Consider the following 27702-nt stretch of genomic DNA (forward strand, 5'->3'; position numbering starts at 1 on the left):
TGAAATTTCTTGTTGCCAATTTTTAAAAATCGCTGCCCCTTTGATTACTGGAACTGTTTGAAACAAGAATAACATCTTCGGTAGCACATTCATTTTTATCGTTGCAATTCTTCCCCAAAATGACAATTTCATTCTTCCCCACGCCTCTAAGTCTCTTTTGATCTTATTCCATCTTGGAATATAATTATTCTGAAACAAGTCAATACTCCTGGGGGTTAACCAAACTCCTAAATATTTAACTTTCTTTACCACTTCTATTTCAGTTTGCTGCTGTAATCTGTTTACATTCTCTGAATCTACATTTTTAGTAATTGCTTTCGGGGTTTTTTTTATTCAGAATGAATCCTGCCAACTGACCAAACTGGTCCATTTCTTTCAACACTTCTGTTACCGTGTTCATGGGATCTTCCAAAGTTTATACTAAGTCATCCGCAAAGGCTTTAACCTTAAATTCTTTTCTACCCCCGTTACCCCTTTTATCTGATCATTACTTCTAATTGCCCTTAAAAACACTTCCAGGACCATGATAAATAACAGAGATGATAAAGGACATCCTTGCCTTGTTCGCTTAGTTATCTTTATATTTTCTGTCGTCACATTATTAACTATTAATTTAGCTCTTTGATCCATATATATAGCCTTAATACCATTTAAAAACGAATGTCCCACCTCCATCATTTCAAAATTCTTGGACATAAATTCCCAAGAAATATTATCAAAGGCCTTCTCTGCATCCACAAATATTAACATCGCTTGTTTGTCATTCTTAGCATTCAGGTATTCCAAAATATTAATTATATTTCTAATATTGTCTTTCATTTCTCTACCTGGCAGGAAACCCGCCTGATCTTTATGTATTAATTCTTTCAATACTTTTTAAAACCTGTTTGCTAGTATGTTTGCAAATAATTTATAATCATTGTTCAAAAGCGAAATCGGCCTAAAATTTTTAACCTGATTTAGATCAGAGTCTTGCTTGCGTATCAAAGTGATGTATGCTTCTTTCCAAGTTTCTGGTATTTCTCTGTTTAATAGAATGTTGTTCATAACTTCTTTTAATGGGACAAGTAGGATGTCCTTCAATTCTTTATAATATCTTGCACTTAGTCCGTCGGGTCCCGGTGTCTTCCCACTTTAGTTTTGTCCGATGAGATAAATTCGTTTCCTAATTTTCTGTTTATTAAGATTTTCCTGTGTTTTCTTGTCACATGTGTTTCTTGTAGGCAAATAATGTCTAAATTTTGTTTTTTTTAATATTGATGAATTTTATTTCTCTTTTTTTTCTTGTTCATTCCATTAACATTCCAGGTCCATAATTTCAACGCCATTTTGATTTCTGATTAATTTATAATAATAGTCTTTAATTTTTACTTCTCCTCTTCTTCTTCCCCTTCTCCTCCCTCCTCTTCCAATTCTTGTAAGTCTCCTCCTCCCGCTCCTGCTTCCGCCAGTGCTGCTCCATCATCTTCTCTTCCCAGTTCTTTATATCTTCTCAAAAAATTATCCATTTAATCAAATCTTGTTATCCTGTGTCTTTTCCCTTTATAAGCAAATGACACTCCTTCTGGGAACTCCCATCTAAATTCAATTTTGTTTTTTCTCAAAGCTTGCACCAGCTGTTGATATTGGTTCCGTTTTTTCAAAAGCCGAAGTGGGACGTCTTTAAAAATAATTATATTGCTCCCGTCGATGTTCAATCTCTTCTCCCTATTCTTTTGCAGAGTTAAATTTTTCATTTCTCTATCTTTAAATATCACCAAACAGTCTCCTGGAAATTTCTTAGCCTTTGTTGATCTCACTTTGATTCTGAAAGTATTTTGTATTGTTTTTGCTACGTCCTCTTCCTGCATCTCAAGCCATATGGCAATTTCTTTAATTAATTTCTCCTTTATTTCTTCTCCTTGGGACTCTGGTACCATTCTAAATCTCAGATTATTCTCCTTCTGTCTCAGTTCATTCATCAAAATAGCGTCCCACAATTCCTCTTGTGTCTTGTTAACCTCTGCTACTTCTGCTTTAATTTTTTCTTCTTCTTTTCTAATCTCCTTGACTTGCGTTTTAACCTTCCTTGCCCCTTCTTCCAAATTTTGTGTCCTTTTTATCATATCTTTCATCTGCCCCTTTATTTCTTTGACTGTTTCATCAATTTTTTCCACAGTCACATCTATTTTTTTATCCACCAACTCCAATTTTGTCTCTATGTTTTTCTCACTTTTTTGTATTTCTGATTTAAGATCTGCTTTGAGCTCTGTAAACATCTTTATTAATTCTCCTTTAATATCAGATTCTTGTCTAGAACCTTTCCTTACTGCTGGTGTCCCTGCTTCACCTTTTTTCTCTGTGTGAGACATCTTTAAATTTGATCAAATTAAATTAATAATTTTTTGATGCACCAATAAGATTGTCCACCAGGGGGCTACGTTTCCCTAAAGCTCAATGTCTATTTTGTTAGGACTGTATTTATATGATTGTCCACCAGGGGGCACTCCAAAATTATCAACCGAATGTCAGCCAAAGAGAATTAAAACAAAAGCCAAACTCAAATAAAATTTCAATATTTCTCGCCACTTGGTTGGCCAAATCCAATACAGTGGTTATGATATTTAAAAATCTGAAAGTATTCTCAGAAGTATCCTTTAAATCACGGTAGCAAAGTCCTCGGAGAAAATAAATCCAAAAAGCCTCCAAATACCAACCATAAAGAGAGAGACCCCCCACAAAACCCCCCGAAGAAATAGATCAATCCAAATTTCACGAGGGGGGGGGGGAGAACAGGGTAAATAGACACAACTCCCAACCCTTTTCAATGTCCCAAAATGAAATAAAATGGCGTTGCTTTCTTCTCATAAACAATCAAATTATGGGGGGCGGGCACAAATCCTCTGGATAAACTTTCAAAAAACCAAAATAATCGCTCCAAATGTATCCCAGTCCACTCTCCAAACAAACATAAAAGGCAAATAATACTTCTTCCCTTGTTAATAAACAATGCTGCCAAGGTGAGGGTGTAAAAATAACAAAAAATAAGAACTTTCCAGTTCGTTGCGCAGTTCACTTAAAATCGAAAGTAAAGTAATCCGTTCTCAAAATCCTTCCCCGCCATCTTGGCCACTCACCAAACTAAAAAGAAAAGGATTATTCCCTCTACCCCCTCGATCTTCTTCACCCCACCAGTTCCTTATGTAAGTCCCTTAAAAAATATTAAAAGCCAAAAACAAAAAACAAAAAAACAGCAAGATAGTTCCAATTGCCAAGCAGTCTCTGCTTGTTTTTTACTCACGGTTATACTCCACACTGATAATAGTCCTTGTGTGCGCTTCGGAATTCAGACAAAGTTGACCTCCTTTTTACCCTTTGTCTGCATCGAATTGGGTCCAAATCAGCAAATTTTAATCCTTTCGAAACTTCCCAAACGATTTCTTTTAATTTGGAAAGCCGATTGCTCCAGTGGGCAGGCTCGGGGCTGTGCTCCTATAGGCTGCCAATGGCGTCCCTGCAAGCCCTTCTACCCCGCCGCTCTCGTCTCCTCTTTAAAGAAGATACCTGGCGGCCAGGGGAATCGCTACTCCGTAGCGCTGGGATCCTTACCCCCTGAATATCCTTTCAGCGGGGTTTTGGGGGGCTAAGACGCCCTTTTAGCACCCCCTTTTATCTTCTAGGAGCTGGCCTCCCTCTCCCGAGGGAAAACCCGCTTGCTTCCACTTTGCGATCAGACCGGACGCCCTGTGCTGCTATTCTAGGATTTGTTCACACGTTGGCTTGCAATCGAATCCAAGATTTGCTCTCTGCCAATTAGCTTAATTCCTAATGACAGGTATCACCAGGGTCTATTTAGATTTCCTCTTTATTGTGTCCCTTTTTAATTGTCTATAACTGCCATTCACTACTATGGGGAAAGGAAATTGTGCTTAAGTACAACAGTGTTGTGATGGGGCCTCATACCTACTCCCCACCTCTAATGTTGTAGCCCGCAAAATCAGGCATATTCCAGAAGGCAATTACCATATTTTTTGCTCTATAAGACTCACTTTTTCCCCTCCTAAAAAGTAGGGGAAATGTGTGTGCGTCTTATGAAGCGGATGCAGGCTGCACAGCTATCCCAGAAGCCAGAACAGCAAGAGGGATCGTTGCTTTCGCTGTGCAGCGATCCCTCTTGCTGTTCTGGCTTCTGGAATTCAGAATATTTTTTTTCTTCTTTTCCTCCAAAAACTAGGTGCGTCTTATGATCTGGTGCGTCTTATAGAGCGAAAAATACGGTAATTGCTGTCTTCTGAACAGAGCCACAATGTTGAAGGAAGATGGCACTATGTTTCTGCTGCTCAGCTTGCACCAAAAAACAAAGCAGAAGAATTGGATTCAGGATTGGGAGGAAAGGAGAGAGGAATGTAAAATTTCAAAAGACGATCATAATCTATGGGGTAGAGCACATGCTTTGTTGCCAGGTCCCAGGTTCAATCCTGCCAGGTAACAGGTGAAATGAAACATGTCTACCTGAAATCTTGGTGGTTGTTGCCAGTCAGAGTAGAAAATACAGGGCTAGATAGCAACATATGACAACAAGCTTTCTGCTTGTTCTGAGCATTCCTCTTCAAGGGCTAAAAGCCAGATTTGTTCCAGGATAATAGAGCAGTCTCAACCAGAATCTGGTTTTGTTAATGGTCTCACTGATGACGGCTCTTTCTTCCCCATTTATTTCAGCCGCACATCAACCTGTTAAAAAACCCTGCTTCCCCACACCTGCCCAGCCCCTGCTTCCTTTACCCCTGACCCATCCCCTCACTTGTTACCCCATAAGTCACCCAAACCTCCTGTCCTACTCCCTTCACCGCTGTCCCCTCATAGCTCTCTCCAATCCCCAACTCCTTTTAAAAGCGCGGGGAGGTAGAGAGCTATTTGGCAAAATGAGTCTCTGAAGTATTTCCCCATCTCTGTTAAATAGCTTGCTTCACCCCCCCCCCGCCACCTTTAGTGCTTGTTTAGTCACCTCCCTACCTTCCAATCTGTTGTCATGTTGGAGTAGGTGTGACTGCTTGTTGATGGCCACACAAGCTGCAGTGTGATGACAACCTTACATTTTTATGTATATAGAAAGATATATTTCCACCCTGTCTTCCCACTGAAGTGCTCAAGGTGGATTGCAAAACCTTTCTTTTGTATTTCTTACTTGAAGCACCACAACCCTTGTGTATTTCAAGTAGTCAACACCCATTTCCTTTCATCTTTCTTACCTGTCTATTCTCCTTCCTTTTCAAGCTTCAATATAATCCCGTAGATCAGTGGTGCAGAACCTCTAGCCACAGGACCTTTCCATTTGGCTCACAAGACCATTTTAGCCAAGTCCTGCTCACTAGTCTTACACCTAATATCATATATAACGCAGGTGTGGGGCAGATAAAAACATAGGTGGGCTGAAAGGCTTGCAGGCACCATGTGCAAAGCACTACATACCTGACTTTGCAAGCCCTGGCAATTAGTGCATCATCAGACCTTCCAGAGCCTGGCTTGGCAGTTCCTGATGATCTTTGCATGGGACTTCACCAGACCTGATGATCAGCTTATTGTAGGATCTTTCAGAGTGCTGTGCACTGGACTTTGCAATAACTAGCAAGTCAGCTGATTGCCAGCACTGATGAAGTCCTGTTCTTGGTGCTCTGCATGCCCTGTGAGGCTTTGCAAGGCCTAATGATCAAACTTTGGCTTAGTTCAGCATGGCATGGCACTAAAAAAAGGTAGGGGCAGGAGCAATGTTTCTCTATGGGAGACCACAAGTTTGCAGAGTTCCAGGAAGCCAGAGTTTGGCTTACTATGATGTAGAAACCAAGCTGCTGTGTGCCCTCAAAACAATAGTTTTAAAAATTAGTTATAGTACTGTGCTATAACTATTGGATTTAATTTCTAAACAGTAACCTACGCAAAGCAGTAAATATAGTATAATAATAGGAACATATTAGGAACATTTGGCACGGTGGATTAACAATATTTAACTGGATTCTGACTTTCCCATACAGGTAAGTTGAAGTACAAGGCAATGGTTGATAAGACAAGGTCACAGTGCACCAGTACACACAACTTGTGCATGTGTCGCCCATACATGCAACCAAAGACAATATGAAGGACTGTGGGGAAATTATCTGTCTTCTTAAAATGGGCTCATTTGCTTCTAAGGGCCATGATTTGCTTTATAACACTTGAAAAAAATATTACCCACCAACAAGGTAATTCACACCTTGAATATGTCACAATATGATGTGGGTCATAATAGCTAAACTTGTCAATTAAAACATTTTAATGCAATATAAAAAAGTAACTTCATTTGTGTTTTGACAGTTAAGCTAAATGGCTTGGACTTAATACAGTCTTTTGATCTGTGTTGTAAGAAGCTTGCCAGTATGGGGGCCAAATGATTTGTTATGCTGGGGAAGGTGCCAGAATGTGCAAAGGCTTTTGTGTGTACAGTACCTCTGTTCCTCTTTGACGGATTCATTTCCCTGGGATTGATATCAGCAGGTATTGGTGCCTCCAGTCAAAGTTGATTTGTTTTCTGAATGGTGTAGAGAGTTTCCAGGCCTGAACTGTTAGCGTTGCTCCTAGGAGGGTGGAAAAACAAGTCAATAAAGCTCTCATTAGGATAAAAAATAGCAACATTTGCTGGAATTATGAATAGCTTATTGATGGAGTTTAGCAGCACAGGAGCTAATTTCCAGTAAACCTTGTTACGTACAAAAAAAAGGTGTTCTGTTGCTTGGCTGAACAACCAGCCTGCCTTTCTCCTTGAGTCTTGACCTCATTGTGTATATGCAATATAAGCATAAGATATGGGGAATAACAAATGTGAAATTTTAATAAATAGCTACTTTTTGATCAATGTGCACTGTAGTTCTAATACAGAATATGTCACCATAACCTTTTTGTACAGTGCATTCTAATCTTCATGTCTAGCAATTAGTGAATGTTGAATGTCAAATTAAGTTAAAATTAATGGCAGAAGGGAATGTTGTATTTATTAGCTTGCAACTGTCTTTAACTAGTAGTGCATAGAGGAGCTTTCCAAATGTTGCAAATGGCTATGGATTAGGCATCAAATGATGGTGAAGATTAATGAATGGCCTTTTAGCTTGCTAATTTAAAGCAATATTTGGTAATTAATTGTGAATTACCAGCTTCACAGTAGCAAACATCTAGAGGGAGATATAAAAAGGCCAGATACAGGTAAATGTGAAACTCTCTTGGCTAACATTACAACTTTCAGATTGTTTCTGCAAGTTTAAAGACTTGTTAAAGATTTGTTAAGACACAGGTTTTTTTGTGTGAACTAGAGCCTACTGAAGTAGGGGCACCTACTTGAGGTGAAAGCTGGTCCATGAAAGCTTATGCCACAATACCAGTTTGTTAGGGCAAATACAGGAAAAATGTGACTCTCTGAAATTTTGTATCTGTGGCAATTCATAGAGAAAACTAAAGGTACTTGACCTTGGAGGTTTACTGGCAACTCAAGTCAACTTTCCAGTAGCTCTTCACCAGTGGCTTATGTAAACCCTCTACATATTACTGGATTGCAACTCCCAAGAACCCCAGTCAGCATGGCCAGTAGTCAGGAATGGTGGGAGTTAACAACATCTGAACTGGGCCACATTTCCCCATTCTTGATGTAGGTTCTTTACTAACCATACTATGAACCCTATTTTAATATAGCTCAATGGTAAAGCATAAGCTCTGCATACAAATGGTCATTCGTTCACTCCCCTAGAACCTCAAAGTGTGGCTGGAAAAGGCTCTGGCTTGAAACCTCAGAGAGCTGCTGCCAATCAACCCTAAGAAACAAGCTATGGTTCATGGGCAGAATACCTGGCATCTCAAATGGCAGGGCAGGGAATATGAGCTCTCAAGAATCACTTCCAGGGGCTCTGTCCTGCCCAACATTCCACACATTTCCCAGTCCTTATTATTCTTGCCCAAGATCACAAGCAAGTGAGGCTTTCCCAAGCAGATCCTTGAGATCCTATCAGCCTTTTGTGTCTTCTCCTTTAGCTGTTCATTGCATTGCAGAAGCTCCAAGAATGTCTAGAAGAGCCTCATAGACAACAGTCACTTTTTAACTATAAACTGCATGTGTGCAAATAGACAGGCAAAATTATAACAAGATGATTCACAGTCTAAGCAATGAAATGTCGGAGAAGTTGATTTGTGGAACCTCTACAAGTCAGGGTAGACATTCCAATGTTCCGACTTTGTATAAGGCAGCCTATCTGAGAATATCTGGGTCTCTTCCCCCCCCCCCCAATTTATCATGAGTTAGTAAACTACATCCTGTCTTGAGAGCTTTTAATTGAAAAATGAATATATATGTTTGTGTCTGTGTGTGTACATGCGCGCGCGCGCGCACACACACACACACACACACACCTCTCAAAGCCAGATTTTAATCTAATTAGTGATGGACTATTGTTCTTTTTGTATCCTTTTGTTATGTATAGTGCATTCTGAAGGGGGGAATCTTACATGCTATATATTTTGCAATGGAATTTGGGGTTTTATAAAAAAGAAAATATTCTGGCACTTTTCCTGCTACTTCTTATTATTCTGTACACTAGGCAGGCACACTCTTTCTTATAAGCACCAAGTGAAGAATATGTAATGTGTTACTGAATGAAAAGGTGTCCATGAATATCCTTGACAAAGCTTACTGTTCTGAGACTAGTTTGCCTAAGGGAATATTTAATGCTGTAGATACTAAGTTAGCTGATGGAAAAACTCTGCAGGGCTTAGGGCATCTCTTTGGGAAATGAATCTTAAAAACCTGAGCTATAAATCTTTCAACTCATCACACCTTTGTCGGAATGAATGAAAAATATATTGCTGACATAGAAAAGATAGAGTGAACTAAATGGAAGAGTATGAATGCATGATAGGAACTAGAGGCAAAATACTGATTTGCTTTCGTTTAACAAACAGCCTTTGCCTTATGTTCAATCAGGGGTGTGTGTATCTACCTAAGAGATTTTTACTTTACTTTCACCCCATCTATTTTCTCTGATGTTGGTGATTGAATATGCAATATGAATAACTCAAATTTTTCTCAGGGAAATTATTCATACTACATTGACATTATCATGTCTCCATCATGTCACCTGAATTGTTACTGTAGTGTTATATATAGCACAAAAATAACAAATTCGTAAAAAAATACATGTGTGCTTGGTTGAATTTAAGAAAAATACCTTTGTGCTATAGTATATTCTGAATAGAAGCATCTAATTCTTCTATTTTAATAAGTTATCCACTTACGGTATATACCTCTGTTGTGAGAAATTCAATGAGTTCAATTCCCGATGTACAGGCACCTCCCATTTGTGCACAATCACTGATGTGTGTGCCGTTTTTGGCACCGCAAAGGGGGGAGGCTTACGCACATCCGCTGCTGCACATGGTGCTTCAGAACGTAACCCCTGCGTAAATGGGGAGTTGCCTGTTGTTATTATCATTAATAACAACCTTTAACCGCCTTTAATGTAGTCACTTGCCTGGTTTGCCATGTAACTGTATGTTGGTGAGTGAGTGGGCCGGAACAATCCTCTGTACCTAACTCATTTCTTCTTTGCTCCTTTGCTATAAAGAAACTAAATAGGATGCCAGAGGATGCCCTCTCCTCTGTATCCAGCACAGAAATGCATTTCTGTGCCAGCTTCCAGCAGGCTATTAACTTTAGTGGACTGATTTACAAGGCTTCCTTTGGCCACCTAAATAGTGTCAATTGTTTAAGATCACATCTATAGTAAAGAGCCTGCGGATTGTACAGGGATTGTACAGGGTTCCACAGTATGGAATACTACCTGGCAGTTTCCCTGTTGTTTATGTGATCTCTAGTGTGTAGGTAGTGTGGGTTTGCTGAGCTATAATGGCAGGGCAGCCCAGTTCTCCCTTTCCATGGGATTGTAACTACAGTCATACTTTGGATCAGGAACGCCTTGGTACTCGAACGTTTTGGTTCCCGAATGCTGCAAACCCGGAAGGGAGTATTCCTGCAGCTAATCGGAAGCCGCACTTTGGTTTCCGAACGTTTTGGAAGTCAAATGGACTTCCGGAACTGATTCCGTTCAACTTCCAAGGTACGACTGTATGCAATTTAAATGACTGTGTTTATGTGTAAAGGTTGTCTTGAATATTTAAATGGGTTCTAGATTAAAACTCTGTAAATAAAATATCAAAAAGTCAATAACATTTAATGATACAATCTGTATTAATACTATAAGGGTCAGCACTCTATTATCTTGCATTATGCGGTGATAATTACATATATTTAAGATCACTCTGGGACACGGGTGGCGCTGTGGGTTAAACCACAGAGCCTAGGACTTGCCGATCAGAAGGTTGGCGGTTCAAATCCCCGCAATGGGGTGAGCTCCCATTGCTCGGTCCCTGCTCCTGCCAACCTAGCAGTTCGAAAGCACGTCAAAGTGCAAGTAGATAAATAGGTACCACTCCGGCAGGAAGGTAAATGGCATTTCCGTGCGCTGCTCTGGTTCGCCAGAAGCGGCTTAATCATGCTGGCCACATGACCTGGAAGCTGTACGCCGGCTCCCTTGGCCAATAAAGCGAGATTAGCGCGCAACCCCAGAGTCGGCCACGACTGGACCTAATGGTCAGGGGTCTCTTTACCTTTACCTAAGATCACTCTGAAAAATTGTAGACCTATCCATTGGGGGGGGGGGGCTTTATAGCCGAATTTGTAGGATACGTTGTAAGTTTTAAACATTTACAGAATTGAAATCATTCTTTTCAAAGGTAACTTTTGAAATACACAAGGAGAGCCTTTCTCAAATGTTCAGGGAATATCAAGAAAAAGGAGATGAAGACTCTGGTGCTGGTCCATCAACTCTAATTAGAAGTATCTCAGGAACCAGCAGGGAGGCTGAAGTCACAGGAAGGCAGCAGCATCTGGAAATAAAAGAAGCTGCTACTTCTGCAAATGATGTTGGGAATGGTAATGTAGAAAACAGTACTCTGAACGCTGAAGGTAGACCACCTGATTTTGAAAAACAAGCTAACTCGGAAATGAACGAAGAAAAGCAAACAGAAGGAGAAAATGGTTGGAGAACTCCTGATCTAAGTAAAGCACCTTGCTTGGAACTTCCCCTAAAGGCTGAAGCAATAAAGCAAGATTCAGAAGCTGCTTCTGAAACCACTGAAGCCAATCACGAGGAAGAGACAGTAGCTGCCATTGCACAATCCCCTTCACAAAATGTTGAAGGAGACACACTTGAAAGCCCAGAGATATTAGAAAAACTAACACCAGAAGTGGAGGAGGAAGAGGAAGAAGATTTTGTTGATTTAAAAGAGGAGAGCAGCCTACCTTTTACCTCAGAGGAATGTGCTCCTAAACTCAGTAAAGATCATACCTTGTCTGGAAGCCAGGTAGCACCAGCAATACAGCAGAATACTGCTACATTGGAAGAACCAGTTTCAGTTGCTTTAGAACCCAAAGTTGCTGATGCATCTGTGGAAACAGGACAAGAGTCCGATGCTTTGCCAGAGACCAGTGCTTCTGAAATTAGTGATACGAAAGCTCAACCAAATGCAGATATTACAGAGAAGGCAGATAAACACAATACTGATAACCTTCAAACCAAAACAACGGTAGAGAATATGCAGCCACATATTTCAGAAACGGTGGTGGTTTCAGACAAGAAAATAGCAAAGCTTGACGTTTCCAGTGTGGCATCAGATACTGAAAGATTAGAGTTAAAGTCCAGCACCAGCCTGGAAGTAAATCAACCTCTTCATTCCCTCCCTGAGGTAGGTTCTGTACCTCAATTACTTCATCTAAAAATGTTAAATATATTGCAGGATTTTAAGGTGTTTGATCAATTTACGTAACTTTTTTTTTAAAAAAAGACCACAGTTCTCTTCTTAGTAGGTATGTATTTCATAATGATGACCAACACTTAGCTGAAAAAGAGTTGGTCTACTCCTATAGAGCTGTAAAAATAAATTTGATTATTGGCTACAAATATTGAGAACAAAGTGTCACGTCAGAGTCTCTACATAACATGATTTTTAATCAGTTAAACAAGAATTGGCGTAAGATGTGCATCACTCTCTCATCATACTTTTAGCATCCAGGTCAGTGATGCTTACTGATTTAATATTTAAATAGTGATGGATTTAAGTGCTTCCCTCCTGCAGAGACATCTTCCAATGGAAAACCATCATCCTACACCATACTTCCTCAAAGGAGGAAGATCACAGTCAGCAGCAATATATTCACCCTATGTGGTAAGGTGTAGCAGCTGCTGCTTATTCTTGTCTTGGCTGTCAGAAATGGTGGTACAATTGCTCTGTAGTGTGTAGAATTGGTATAAACTAGTTGCCATTTTTGACTTATTGAATGTAGTTCCCACTTTGTAGAATTAGTTAGACATAATTTTACATTTTAGAGCTATACAAACTTTTTAGGTCTGAGGTCTTCAGGAATATTTCAATTTGAACTTTTAACATAATGTTTACATATATTTTGTATAGACATCAAGACAGCAAGATGCAGCAGGCCAAGGCACAGGAGCTGCCTCAGATGGACAGAGAAGGGACTCTAGGTCTACCATGTTTCGTATTCCTGAATTCCGATGGTCACAAATGCATCAACGCTTACTCACAGACCTACTGTTTTCAATAGAAACAGATGTACAGATGTGGAGAAGGTAATGTGCTTTCTCTGAAATCTTGGGCATTAGATTCCTCAGCATAATGATCTCTGCTAATTATAGAAATAGGGCAGACTGTGGGTGGCGCTGTGGTGTAAACCATTGAGCCTTGGGCTTGCTGATGGGAAGGTTGGGTACAAGTAGATAAATAGGTACTGCTTTGGTGGGAAGGTAAACGGTGTTTCCGTGCGCTGCTCTGGTTTTGCCAGAAGGACAGACTGAGGGTGGCGCTGTGGTGTAAAACACTGAGCCTTGGGCTTGCCGATCGGAAGGTTGGGTGCAAGTAGATAAATACCGTATTTTTCGCTCTATTGGACGTAGGTTTTCCCCTCCAAAAATTGAGGGGAAATGTGTGTGCGTCCTATGGAGCGAATGCAGGCTTGTGCCATAGCCGTGTGCAACCCCTCCAGCAGGGAGAGGCTGCAAGGGGCTATGGCTTCTTTAGCTCCACACGGCCTCTCCCAGCAGGGAGAGATTGCGCGGGGCTAAAGAGGAAGCCAAAGCAGTGAGCGGGATCCATCCCGCTCGCTGCCTTGGCTTGTGTCATATCTGCGCGCAACCCCTCCGGCAGGGAGAGGTTGTGCGCAGCCTGTACGCTGCTCTTTGGGGCGGGGGAAAAAGTTTTTTTATTGATTTCCCCGTCTAAAAACTAGGTGCGCCCTATGGTCCGTGCTCCCTATGGTACGAAAAATACGGTAGGTACTGCTCTGGCAGGAAGGTAAACAGTGTTTCCGTGCACTGCTCTGGTTTCGCCAGAAGCGGTTTAGTCATGCTGGCCACATGACCCGGAAGAACTGTCTGTGGACAAACGTTGGCTCCCTCGGCCAGTAAAGTGAGATGAGCGCCGCAACCCCAGAGTCGTTTGTGACTGGACTTAACTGTCAGTGGTCCTTTTCCTTTTTAAAAAAAACATTTTGAATGGTTAAACTGTAAAATAAAACTGCAGAGAATATTAGTAAACTCTTATTTATGCGCATGTCCCAGTCATTTGGGCTGTGAACAGATATTAGTTGATTGATCACTTGACTTTTAATTTATTATATTTAAATAAATGTGCATATTACAGTCTTAAGTGTAGATTACCCCATCTCAGTGCTGCAGGTGCTTTGCTTAGTTGAACTTTGCCTTCTATGCAACCTTCGTAAATGCAGGAACTTCAACTTCACAAGCTGTCTTGCAAGGAGAAAGGAATCCTTTCACTTAGGATGTGGGTGTGAGCATGTTTTTTTTTGGGGGGGGGTGAGGATTAATGCTACTCCCCCCTCCACAGTTTATCAAACATAGTAGCACTTAAGCTGCTGCTGTTTTCTTCCTTGCTCTGTTAAAAATAATATTGAATGTTGGTTTGAGCTGTTACTACAAGGAAGATCAGAGTCAGCCAAGAATCTGTCCCATGCTGCATGAAGGGTGCTGTTAGAATGGTGCCATCTATAATATTTGGGAAGGGGGAAATTGTGTGCTATAGACTCTGGGAGCATAATTGTCTAATCTCACCTTGTCTGTTGTCCCATTATTTAAATATAAGCCAATGTTTGGTAAGATATAAAATGTGTAGTTTTTTTGTACTAGAATATATAATATAGGTGTTGTGAGAAAGGGATGATAGAGGCCAATGCCATGCTAATGCTAATGTGTTTAAGTTGTTGAAACAGGATTTTTTAAACAAATGTTTTATATCTTTACAATCGTTTTTTGCTTTAAAAGGGAAGTTTGTGAGTTCTTCGTAAGATACTAGTTTCCTCTTAAGAGACTTGAGTTCAGATCTAGTTTATATCTCAAGGGAAACTTCTTTGATGATTTATACAGTGTCTTTTGCTGCAGTAGATAATCAGACTTCATAATAATAAATAATTATTCACCACACACTTAGACACAGTTGCCAGTCTGTGTTCTGGAGAGGATTAGAAGCATAAGGAAAGGGCATTTTCAGGTCATGAAGAAGGTGCATTGACAGTTTAGGATCCTGGTGTGTAGTTCCTGGCTATAGGATAGATTTCTGCCGGTATATGACTAAAAAATAATGACAAATAAATACTTCATAAAAGTGCAACTGAAACTGCATGAATCCTGCATTTTTATACTGTGTTTTTCATTTTGATCAGCCACTCTGCCAAGACTGTGATGGACTTCGTCAATAGCAGTGATAATGTCATCTTTGTACATAACACAATTCATCTCATCTCTCAAGTGATGGATAATATGATTATGGCTTGTGGTGGCATATTACCTTTGCTTTCTGCTGCTACATCTGCTACCGTAAGAAATTCACTTTCTAATGTAGAAATGGTGACTTGTGGGAGGATGCTTCACCATGTGCTTTGAATTATAGTACACTGACTGCCATGTTCAGACTGAGCTAAGAATGAGGAAAGGGAGCTGGTCTGTGGAGCAGCACAGGGCAACCTGGCTGTGTGGTGTTGACTGCAATCTACTCCTCTATGGTACTGGACAAGGTGGCTTAGTAAGATCATCTCCATCTGGTCCAATTTTAGCCTATTTAGTGGTCAGTACCACCACCACCCTGCCAATTTGCTGCTATGCCTTCACTGCTGCCCTTCACCCTTTTGCTTAGTGTTCTGGTGCTGCTTACTGTCTGCACAGCTGTTGGGTGCTCATGTCTGTTCAAGGAAGGAATTTTGGTCTGGAGTACCAGCCAGGAATTGGTTGCCTGTCCCACCCCACCCCCCAATGTTTCCCTACTTTTGTGAAAGTGCTACTTTTGTTGGTACAACAACCATTTTTGCTTTGGCCAGAGACTATGCCTTTGGGGGGAGATTTTTTGGGGCACCTCAAAATTACCCTGGTGGACCTCTTTAGGAGGTCCCAGTGGTTTGGGAACCCTGGCTAAGCTAGTAGCTTGCATAGTTCTTCCATCCCTGGGAAAGATCCTCTCTTTATTTCGACCCTATCTTTTCAGAGTAAGTTTGGTGCATTTGGCTTAGCTCACACGTAATGCTAAACTACAGTTCATTTCAGAGTGAATCTCACTGGCTCCTTTCATGGCAAGCTATAATTTAAATTGCAAACCATGTGTGCCCAATGTCATGAGTTGAACCATTGGGTTTATTTTTCTATTTCTTACCTTTGTCTCCACATTCAGATTACTAGCCCCCCACCCCTCACCCCCACCCCCCAAAAAGACCATGCTAGTCACTTGAGGTAAAGCATCAACTCTTCATTTTAAAATAATTCTGCCTTGATCCTCTGGAGGTCAGTGACTAAACAAGTGGTTGTTTTCAAACTTGTGTTAATTGGATTTATCCACTCCTCATATCCCCACCTTATTAGATTCCTGGTCAAGTGACATGAGAAATTTCAAGAGGCCACTTCCAATATCAACACACACCAAGTAATAGTGATGATGCCTAATTAATGTATAGAAGTAAAAGCTGTTCTTTCATGTTCCACTATGCAGCATGAACTGGAAAACATTGAGCCAACTCAAGGACTATCCATAGAAGCTTCTGTAGCATTCCTCCAAAGATTAATTAGCCTTGTGGATGTGTTAATATTCGCAAGCTCCCTTGGATTTACAGAAATTGAGTCGGAGAAAAATATGTCATCGGGTGGAATTTTACGACAGTGTCTTCGGCTTGGTAAGCAGATAACTGCTAAGCATTAAAATACATTTTATTGAGTAGGGTTTTTATGAGAACTCATTCTGTGAGCTACCTGAGGTAGACTCAGATTTAGTATGAAATAATGTAAAACTTCCTAAGAACAATGAGGCATTTTTAAAGGCTAGAATTAGACTGAAGGGATAGCTCAGTTGGAAAGCATGAGACTCTTAAGCTCAAGATCATGGGTTCAAGTCCATGTTGGGCAAAAAGAAGGGACCGTGAGTGTCATCTAGTCCACCCCCTGCAGTGCAGGAAACTTGCCCAACATGGGATTCGAATTCACAACCCTGAGATTAAAGTCATGCTCTACCAACTGAGCTATCCCCAGCATAAGTAAGATTGGTTGAACTTCCCAATTGTTTGCCTTCAGATCATTTCCTGTGACTAAGGACAAATTAGGTGGAAGTTAAGTCATCCTAAGAATTTGCATGTATTTGAGGCTGATATATTTAAGAATGGAGTGATCTAACAGCAACAACAAAAGAAATAAGGATGAATAAACTTTGATCCTAAACCTTTGTACTAATATACCTGGCTTAGATTAATTTTGCAACTAATAACCTGACTTTCATTGTGTAGCTGATATTGTAAAAAATGCCTAAATCTAGTTCTTGAGATACTGGCTTAGAGACCTCTCATGTTACCCTTACAGTATCATTATATAGTAATATATATTGGATGGACCCAGAGTTGCCCTTCTGTGAATGGAAGGATTCCTTCAATTTGTAAATGGGACTGAGCTCCACCAGAGGCTCTTGTTGGAGGAAAAATGCAGGAAACATTATTTCCCCCAGTTTCCCGCATTTCTTCTGTTGTCTGTCATGCTGCTTGCTGCTCACAATGTTCCACAGTTTGTTCAGGAGGGTGCTTGTGGGGGAAAAATAATGGGATATTGCTTTTTGCCCTCTTCTAGCAAGAGTTATCCTGTGACCAGATCTCTGTCTATGGCAGGCATGGCCAAACTTGGCCCTCCAGATGTTTTGGGACTACAATTCCTATCACCCCTGACCACTGGTCCGTTAGCTAAGGATGATGGGAGTTGTAGTCCCAAAACATTTGGAGGCCAAGTTTGGCCATGCCTGGCCTATCGGGAAGTCTGGATCCAACCCAACGTAGGTGAAATTACAGCCTTGTGAAACTTTTCATCCCCCCGCAAGTAACAAAACAATGTCAGAATTTCTTAATCTAATATTTCTTAAACTTTGTTGGATTTTTGAATAGAAGCAAACAGAACTGTACTCATTATGAGCTGTAACTTCTCTCCCCCCCCCTCAAAAAAAGGGTTTGTTTATATATTAGTATTGGAAAAATTGAAACTTATCTTTCTGCAGCAGTAGGTATGCAGGTTCAGCAGTGTTTATACTTTAGACTTGCTATGTATCCTTTCATTTCAGTGTGTGCTGTGGCAGTCAGAAATTGCTTGGAATGTCAGCAGCAACAGGCACTAATGAAGCCTAGCGGAGAAAATGTTAAGTGTCAGAAAACAGTACAAAGCCTGATAGCAGCAGGAAGGTCTGGAGCAAAGGCAAGTATCTTCTGACATTAAACGTAGGCAGATGTTGATACTGTTATCTCTGTGACCTGATGGATAAGTCTCTGGAGCTTTCTTATGGCACTGTAGTCATTACAGAGAAAAACAGGGCATTGAATAACATGAGCATTTATTTTAAGTTGTATATATAAGTTGTTTAACTTACGAATGCAGTTGCTTGGGAGGGGGGATGTGAAGGGGGAGAGCAAAGAACAAAAGATCTGTCCTCAATGTTTCTAGATTCCTTGCCCAGTTTTCTTTCTTTGGTACAATCTTGAGTATCTGTCATTGTACTTGATTTGTGTGTAACACCAGTCCCTAGGGGCCCTTCCAGACTGATGGGATTTTTTGTGGGCGTTTCTGCAACATGTCATTGATGCCGTAATGGTGCATTAGTGGTGGATTTATACTGGAACATCCACACATCATTCCACTTTATTAGGTGTCCTGCAATTCTTTCCCAGTATTATTGCATTATTGCCATCTGGAGAGGCAGTCTTGCACTATAGTACAAAACAACACCCCCCCCCCCCAAAAAAAATTGTGGTATACAAAGTTACAGGATAACAGAAGGAAGTTGTGAGACATAAACAAATTAGAAACGAAGCAACATGTCCACCTTGAAACATTTGCAATCACAAACTATTGAAATCATGATTGTATGTGACCACCCCAAGTACTGTCCTCGTTAGCACAAATAATCATGATTGCACAACTAAAAAGGAAGTCTGGAGGGACCCTCGGTAACGGTGGTTTTGTAATGTTGTGGAAATGATAGCTTTGGGCCATCCTTTGTGCTTATCAAAACAAAATAATATACAAACTCTTTTATTCTAAACAGAGCCCAGTTGATATTGTGACTGGAGGAATTTCTCCAATAAGAGATATTGACAGACTCCTACAGGATATGGATATTAACCGACTGCGAGCAGTGGTATTCAGAGATATAGTGAGTTAGCAATTTTCTCCAACTTACTGTGTTCTTTTTTTACACCCTGATTTTCTGAGCCAATGTCCTTATGCAGTTTCCTGTGGTGTTAAAATCTAATGGAGTGTCTAAGAGAATCATAAAACTCTGTGGGAATAGCAGACCAAGAATTTGGGGTCAGGATGAAAGTCTTAAGTTTTCCATAAACTGCTGTCCCTGCAGGTGGTTTCAACTTCATATATACTGTGTCCTTTCCCTAGTTCATGGAATGTGAATTTTCCAGTGTATTGCTTTTATTCCTGAGGATAGCATGTGTAATCTGTCCATACTCCATTCCCAATTCTAGATTGTTAAATTACTTAACTGAAAATTTGCTTCCAGGGTAAATGCTGGTTCTTGCTTGTAGTGCTGCACCATTTTATATCACTGGAGTATTTGGAAAAATGGGAGTGTAGATCAGCCTTCTGGTGAGATCCCAAAAATATGACCTCAAAAAAAGGGTGGAACAGTCTTGCTGAGGGAGGATGAACCTGTTTAACAGTCTCCCAGGTGGAAGACTGAACAACCTGGGGCTATGATGGGCACATAGTTATAGGAATAAATTATCATGAATTTAATTTTTTTAAGGGATTTCATGAAGGGCTGAGTTAGACTTGAATATCATAATAAAAGGCTCAGATGATGAGGTTTCATGGGTCATCCTGGATCATCAGCTAAGGGTTAAAACAATGTCACAAGGTTGTCTCTGTCAATCAAATCTTATTTTTAATAAGATGATCATAGCCTTGTTATTAAAAAAGCAAAGAAAAAAAGATTACTTGGTTTGATCACAACAGGATATGCTATTGAGTGGAATCCATTCATTCCTGAGGACTGATTGATAGCTGCATCACATGTTGCCTATGTTAGATACTGCATTGAGTTCTGGGATTTGATTATAAATATAACCAATTCCTGCATAACTGGCATGAACTGGGATCAGTTCCTCAGAGGAAAGCCAAATCACACATGTTGTTCTGAGACATGTGCAGAGTTCTAGTTAAATAGAGTTTCTCAGTAACTGCATCTAACAATATTTTAAACATCTAGTTTGCTTTTTTATATATTTATTTCTTACAATATTTATGAGATGTTAGTCCAGCATTCCCCAACTTGATGACCTCTAGAACTTGCTGGACTACAGCATCCAGCCAGCAGGGCCAATGATCAGGGATGATAGGCATTGTAGTCCAACAACATTTGAAAGTACCATGTTGGGCAAACTCAGTGAGGTAATCTTCTTTATGAAGTAGGGTCTGGATTTATTGCAGAATGTGGCAGAAGAACTTAAGCACTCAACAGATGATCACAGTTTTGGTTAGCCCATTGAGTTGTTTTTAAAACTCAGTGCAAACAGAAAGCTAGCACAATATGGGGAAGACTGGGGTAGAATTTTTCTCCCTTGTGTACTAGTTTCTTAATGCGAGAAATTCCATGTATGCAAAAGGGAGAGCTGAAGTAAACAGTCTATGCTACTAGCTCCGAATCCTTCTTCCTATATACGACTATGTAGATCAAGCTTTGAGTGCTAGTAATTAAGAGGTTTTACTGCTGTCAAATGATGATTATTTATACATAATCTACAATGACATTGTAACTGCTTCTAGTGCTTCACTTAAAGAAATAAGTTTGTAGCAGGTGATAGCATAATATTCTGATTAGAATGGAATTTGATAGGCTGTATTCATTTATTTTTACAGGAGGATAGCAAACAGGCACAATTCTTGGCTTTGGCAGTAGTATATTTCATCTCCGTCCTCATGGTATCAAAATATAGAGACATATTGGAACCTCAGGATGAACGTAGGCGGCCTCAGTCTGTTCAGTCACTCAAGCCTGCAACAACAGGTTAGTGACAATTCAGGCTTTTAAGACGACTGTAGATTCTATTCAAACTATATGTATATGTAAATATTCTGAAATGTGTACTTGTTCATAAGCTCTGTGAAAGTGGTTCTGATGAGAACATAAAGATCTAACAGATGTACACCTCGTGGAATGTGTGTGTGTGTTTGTTTTTTAAAAGTACAGAATCAAAACACTTACTAGATTTAATATATTGTTTTTGAAAATTGATGTAAGAAGTCTCCTCTAATTACTACTTTTAAATACAGAATTTGTTCCCAAGTATCCCTCAGGGCTAGTTAACTATTAGGCAGAATTTATTTTTCATAGATGCTTTTGTTTGCTGCCCAGTACATTAATTTTTAATATTTTTGTTGGCGTTCCTTGTGATGATAATACTGTGTTAGTGGTAAACTTCCAATAGGATTCTTCATCTTTAAAAATTCCTTTTATACATGACTTGGTTTAGCACATTTCCATTTTTGATGGGGAAAGTATGGCAGAATATTAACAAAATGCTTCCTTCCACCAGTCATTTCGGTCATAATGGATCAGTGATAGAATGATAACAATGTATTGACTGCTGAATTGATAAAAATACTTATATTCACATTTTGGCGCTTTGGGCCAAAATGGAGGACAGTTTGGTGTGGAGGTGCTTCCAAATGCCAATGGCTAAAAGGCCATTTCAGCATACTTACATATTTTACTGAATTGTGTTTTCTGCTGTGTTTTATTCTGTTATTTTGGCATGTCTGCCCACCTATACCCTTCCATCCCTGCGTGTGCCCAAGTGAGTGTGTGAATTCTCCTCTTAAGGGCTCCAACACACAACACATGCTGATACCTCCTGCTTCATTGGTATGACTAGCACAACAGACGTCCCCTTGGTTTTGAGTAAATGTGGTTGGAATGAAAGTGTAAACCAGGGGTCAGCAAACTTTTTCAGCAGGGGGCCGGTCCACTGTCCCTCAGACCTTGTGGGGGGCTGGACTATATTTTTTTTTGGGGGGGGGGAAATGAACGAATTCCTATGCCCCACAAATAACCCAGAGATGCATTTTAAATAAAAGCACACATTCTACTCATGTAAAAGCATGCTGATTCCTGGACCGTCCATGGGCCGGATTGAGAAGGCGATTGGGCCGCATACGGCCCCTGGGCCTTAGGTTGCCTACCCCTGGTGTAAACTACTGTTTCTCTCTGTGGTATCTCCTTTTTTGAAACCTCTTTTCATTTTAAGCTGACGTTTGTTGAGAAATGTATTGCTGGAATTTTATATTTATTAATACTGTACTTTTAAATAATAAAAGTTTCCGGGCTCCTTAAGGTAAACTTCTGATGACAATTTCTTTCTGCGTATCTTTCAAGATGCAGAAAACCCATCTGCAGCTACTACCGCCGTGGCTCCCCTACCTGCCGAGGAGTTGGAACGTGTTGCGTCTGTGCAAAGAAGAGATTCAGGTATTGAGGAGGAAGCACATTCCGGATTAGACCACAGTTCTGAAGCTGCTACAGAAGCAGAAACACAAAGCGTCATTGCAGGCCCAGATGCAATCAGTGAAGTACTGTGTACGCTTTCTTCAGAAGTCAATAAATCTCAAGAAAGCAGAAGTGAAGTGCAGACTGAGATGGACACTAAAACTGCATCCTCTGTGCAAACGGCAAAAAATGTCAATGTGAAAGATATCCTAAGAAGTTTGGTCAGTGCTCCTGCAGATGGGGCCACAGTTGACCCAGCAGTTCTTCCACCAGCTTTTCTTGGAATCCTTGGGGATGGTGCTGCCGAACAGCCTGTGCAGTTTAGATCCTTTGACAGGTAAGAAACATTGCATTTTAAATCTATTTTACTTAAAACTGTGCACAACGTAAGGTTTTTTTTTAAAAAAAAATAATCTGGTGTTGTGATAGCAACATAAACATTGTTTGGGACTGTTTGCTTCAGAGTCTCTGCAAATAATTTTACACAATTCTGTAGAAAAAATTATTTGACGTAACAATGCAGATAATTCTAAACTAAAACAATATGTCAGACATTTTCAGGGGATTGATTTCATTCTAGCATCCAATATTACTTAACATTACACTTAAGTTAAAGGGACCCCTGACCATTAGGTCCAGTCGTGACCGACTCTATGGCCCCCAGCCTCCATTTAGTTCAAGATTGCATCATGGTTTGGCCATCCCATACAGCGTAATCAGTTTTGTACCACATGCCTTATGCTGCAGCTGTCTATGTCTCCCTTACATAATGTCCGGTCCTCAGTATCAATGATACTCACTTCTTTATATTCATAGCCCTTTGCCAAATCATCTATTGATCTAGCTGTGCCAGCAAGTGCTCAGTTTAATGTAGCAAAGACCGAATGAAGTCAGTGACTGTAGACTCAAAAATACATTTATGAATGATGTCTTGCTCTTATTTTTTTCCATTCTGTGGTCACAAGTTACAACCTTTTACTCTTAAGATTTATTTTAATACACTATGCACTTGTTAAGTGTAACATGGATCTTCTTAAGATCCTGAATCCAAAACATTTTATAGATTAGAGAAGGTAATCAAGACATTTGTGGGTACAGAACACCTATTTAAAAATGTGAACAGCTAAAAAAACCTGCAGCTATCAGTTTTAAAGTCATCCAGTCTTGATGCTGTAAATTTGGTGGGAAAACATGTTTTCTTTCAGATGACATCTAAGGGTCTGTTGCAGTTCTGGGGTGAGGGTGGATAGAATAGGTTATGACCTTGTATTCAGGAAACTGGAGCTACATTCAAAAAGAGGTTTTCATCTCCAGGGACACACCAATATACTAACATTACAGTGGGAAACTTTGGACAAGCAGACTTCAGGATGCTCTGTATAACTTAGTGCGTCTGGTTTATATTTAATGTATTGTCTGGTGCAGAACACAAAGCCCAGTGAGTTCATGTTTTTCATTTTTTTCTGTGGGGGGTGGAGAGGTGGGTGAGTTGGAAAAGACACCTTGTTAAAAGTTTTTTCCCCCATGTAGCAGTTTTACGGCAAGGCATCTCTGGGACTTTCAAAGCATCTCTCTGATCCTGCATTTATCTCAGGAATGTTGTGTCAGAAATCAAAACTCTCCTCATATCTTAAGGATTATCAACTTTCCAGGCATAGCTGGAGAGTATACAGTAACAGCTATGTGAGTGAAACCTTGCTGAAAGAGTGCCAGGTTGTGGGTTTTTGCAAACAACAAGGTGTGTGCGCTCATTCCCATGCCAAAAATTACTCTTTTATCTTATGTGAAGATCCAGTCTGGTGATTAGTGGGTGACAGGGATTTATCTTGATAAAAGTTCAAGGCCTGGTCTGACTCTTTCATTAAGCCAGTAGAGAAACGGAATTAGCAGTCTATTTGCAGTGTTTTGTCCTCTGTAACCTTTCAGGAACAAAAATACTTTGTTGTTGTTGTTGTTGTTGTTACTGTAAAGACATTGGTAGTTAGTTTAATAGTACTGGTGAATAATATGATTCTGTTTAATTGTGACTAAAACCCATATTTTATAAGGTCAGTACTGTTTATGGTTTTTGTTTTGTTTTTAGGAAGTAAAGATGAGAGAAAGCTGCAACATTGACTGCTCTGTGCAGTGAAAACTAGTTCGAAAAGCACACATGCTCTCCAATTTTATAGGTTTCATTTTTTAACTTAATAAATAAATATATATGGTGAAGGCTTATAGTCTCCTCCCTCAAAGGCATGAGACCATTAGTCTCTGTCAAATGCTAGAAACTAACTGAACTATGACATTGTTCTTTTATTCCTTTGTCATGTCAGATTAGGAGTGGTGAATTGACAAAATGCACAAGGGTGACTTTAACCACCATCCTTCACCCTTTACATGTTGCATGTGGCTTATTAACAATTTTAACAAGTTTCAAATGTGTGCTGCCTTGTTTCTTCGTTAAGCTTACTCCTACAGAGGTGCAATCAAAGATTGGGCTGACTGTTTTTGAACTAGTAGAGTAAAACCAGCCCCTATTACCTCTCCACACCTATTCTCTGTCTAAAGAGCCGCACTAATTTTCAGTGCTCTGTGACTGACCTTTCACCTTCATACAGGCCAGCCTCCTTCCAACCAGTACTGTCCAGGAAGACTCCCAAGTGTATGTTGCTGGTTTTTCTGCAGAGAGTTTTGGCATATACTTGCATTTGCTGAGTGTTTTGGCGGGTTTTGTGGACAAGGGACAGGTGCAGAAAGTTGTAACATCTGCAAGCGCTGTTCAGAGGGAATGAAAAGGTCAAAGTCAGGGGCCCTTTAAATGTTACCCCATGCTGATTCAGTTCCTGACCATACAGATATCCTCCTGCCACTGTACAGTTTAGTCTCTAGGTTTCACTTTGCACCCTCAGGGCTGCTTCAGATTTCCTGCATGTGGTTCACGAGATTGCATCCGACCTTTGGGATACTGGATGCTCACACTGAAGTCTTCTCTCTTTTTATAATTCATTAGTTGGATGAAGTTATATTTAAAGGAGTACCCTTCAAGCTCCTACTCTGTACCACCAACAGTTTTTTCAAGCCTGTCCTTTAAATAAAACAGCAGCACTCATTGTCTTACTGTGTAATAAATGAACTAATTCAGTGATTCTCAGCTAGCTAATTATTGAGGACTCCTTATTTTTCAGAAGCCAAGCCATGGAACCCCTACTTTTGAAAATTTTGTTAATTCTATGGTAGCTACCTCTGCAAAACAACATTTTTGAACAAAATGTGAGGTAGCCCCCTAATAAGCAAAGGATTTTAGGTATACAGTGGACTCTCCGGATATTTACTTAATTCGTTCCGGGGTCTGTATATACCCTGAAAAGTCTTCAAGTTGAGGCACCACGCCACGCGTGCGACAAAACCCAGAAGTATGGTTTGCCGTGTTCGCAACCCAAAAGTAACGTTACCCAAAGGTAACGTAACCCGAGGTACCACTGAAAAACAGACTAAGGCTGAGCAATAACTGGTTTTCAACATGTTGATATATCAGCAGCTGAACATCACAATATTCTGATATGTCACTATGTCTGAAATTGGAGATGAAGCAGGCAGATGAGGGAAGGCGAAGTTACAGAGACTGGGCGGGTGGGTAGGTGGATGTGCCGATCAGGCGTGGGGATGAGGGAAGGAGCAGCTGCGCTGCATGTTTTGAGGGGCAGGGATGGGGCAGTCAGCAAGGATACACATCCACTGTGGCTGCTGCTGCTTTCCTGCTGACTGAGAAAATTGCTCTGCCTCAGTGCCAGGGGAAGGTAGTGCCACAGTGTCTTGAAGTGGGGGCGAGCAGCGTTATCAGCTGAGATCATCATGTGATATCGGTGTGGTGCTTCAAATCGGTTGCCCTGTTCTCCCTCACACAAGGAGCACTATATTGCTGCATATTGCTGGGTCAAAATTGTTATTGTGATGTGATTTCAAAACCAGTTTTGCCAATATATTGAAAAATAGCACAGTGCTAAAACAGACCACAAACTTTTTGAGATTACCATGCAAAAATGTCAAAAATTTAGTTGGGGGAAGGCAAGGGATGGGGATGGAGACGCCCTGGGTGTTTTCTGCAGACCATCAGGGGCCCCCAGACCCCTAATTGGGAACCACTGAACAAATTTATTATAGAGTAAAGGGACCCCTGACCGTTAAGTCCAGTCGTGGCCGACTTTGGGGTTGTGGTGCTCATCTCGCTTTACTGGCCGAGGGAGCCGGCTTACAGCTTCCGGGTCATGTGGCCAGCATGACTAAGCCGCTTCTGGCGAACCAGAGCAGTGCACGGAAACACCGTTTACCTTCCCGCCAGAGCGGTACCTATTTATCTACTTGCACTTTGACGTGCTTTCGAACTGTTAGGTTGGCAGGAGCTGGAACCAAGCAACAGGAGCTCATCCTGTTGCGGGGATTCGAACGGCCAACCTTCTGATTGGCAAGTCCTAGGCTCTGTGGTTTAGAGCACAGCACCACCCGGGTCCCATCATAGAAGTAATCAAATGACTGAAACTCCTTGAGAATGAACAATTAAAAGGTAAAGGTAAAGGGACCCCTGACCATTAGATCCAGTCGTGACCGACTTTGGAGTTGTGGTGCTCATCTCGCTTTACTGGCCGAGGGAGCCGGCTTACAGCTTCCGGGTCATGTGGCCAGCATGACTAAACTGCTTCTGGTGAACCAGAGCAGCGCACGGTAACGCAGTTTACCTTTCCGTTGGAGCGGTACCTATTTATCTAATTGTACTTTGATGTGCTTTCAAACTGCTAGGTTGGCAGGAGCAGGGACTGAGCAACGGGAGCTCAACCCGTTGCAGGTATTCAAACTGCCAACTTTCTGACTGGCAAGTCCTAGGCTCTGTGGTTTAACCCACAGCACCATTCTCCTCTGTACTGTATCCTACTCTAAAACCAAACTGAAATGGATAGAGAAAATAAATGTATATACTGTACTTAGAAATATATTTCAGTTCAGTTTATAAGTTTATTGATCTAGCCAAAGGCCATAACAAACTTGTATTAAGCAATACTATTAATAAAATAGCACGAAAAATACATCCATAATAGAAAAAGCTGCAAAGATTTTGCCAAGTTCCTGAGTATTAAAGCAGTTTCCCTCTAGCATCTCTTACAGCTCCAATTCTAATGAATTTCCCCCCTTTTAAAATCCAAGTTGCTAACATCCATGATGTAAAAGAGAGAAGTTGCCAGAGACATGAACAAACTCAGATCCAGCTTGATTTCAACAATTTATAGTGATTTTATCTAACTCATTTTTTCCTGATTTTTTTGATATTTTTTTTTTGCAGCCAGTGCATAGAGAGCCACTTGGTGTGCTACAAAGCTTTTATTGTCATTCACCATATGAATGACAATAAAATGGCAAAACCATTTCTGCCAGGGTGTGCTTGCTTGCTTGTATGAACAAAGGTTTTAGAAAGTGATCTCTTGGGTCTCTATATAAGGGGCAGACTAACAGATAATGAGTGATGTCTTCCACCTGAGATTGACGACAAATACAAAGTCTGTCTACATATGGGACCTTGTTGTAGCC

At 40.5% G+C, this 27702-nt stretch overlaps 1 protein-coding gene across 4 annotated transcripts in view; it reads left to right on the plus strand.

Moving 5' to 3' along the window:
* Positions 1-27702, plus strand: part of LRBA (LPS responsive beige-like anchor protein) — a 356696-nt gene that overhangs the window by 65304 nt on the left and 263690 nt on the right. For all 4 annotated transcript variants that reach the window (XM_083755165.1, XM_083755167.1, XM_083755166.1 and 1 more), the window contains exons 23-30: positions 10783-11793; positions 12520-12695; positions 14801-14954; positions 16114-16294; positions 17713-17843; positions 18691-18798; positions 20517-20664; positions 22033-22480. In XM_083755165.1, the coding sequence (XP_083611291.1) occupies positions 10783-11793; positions 12520-12695; positions 14801-14954; positions 16114-16294; positions 17713-17843; positions 18691-18798; positions 20517-20664; positions 22033-22480 (2357 nt within the window). The remainder of the gene's footprint in view (positions 1-10782; positions 11794-12519; positions 12696-14800; positions 14955-16113; positions 16295-17712; positions 17844-18690; positions 18799-20516; positions 20665-22032; positions 22481-27702) is intronic.

This window comes from Podarcis gaigeae (genome assembly GCF_964106915.1).
Source record: "Podarcis gaigeae genome assembly, chromosome: 9".
Classification (NCBI taxonomy): Eukaryota; Metazoa; Chordata; class Lepidosauria; order Squamata; family Lacertidae; genus Podarcis; species Podarcis gaigeae.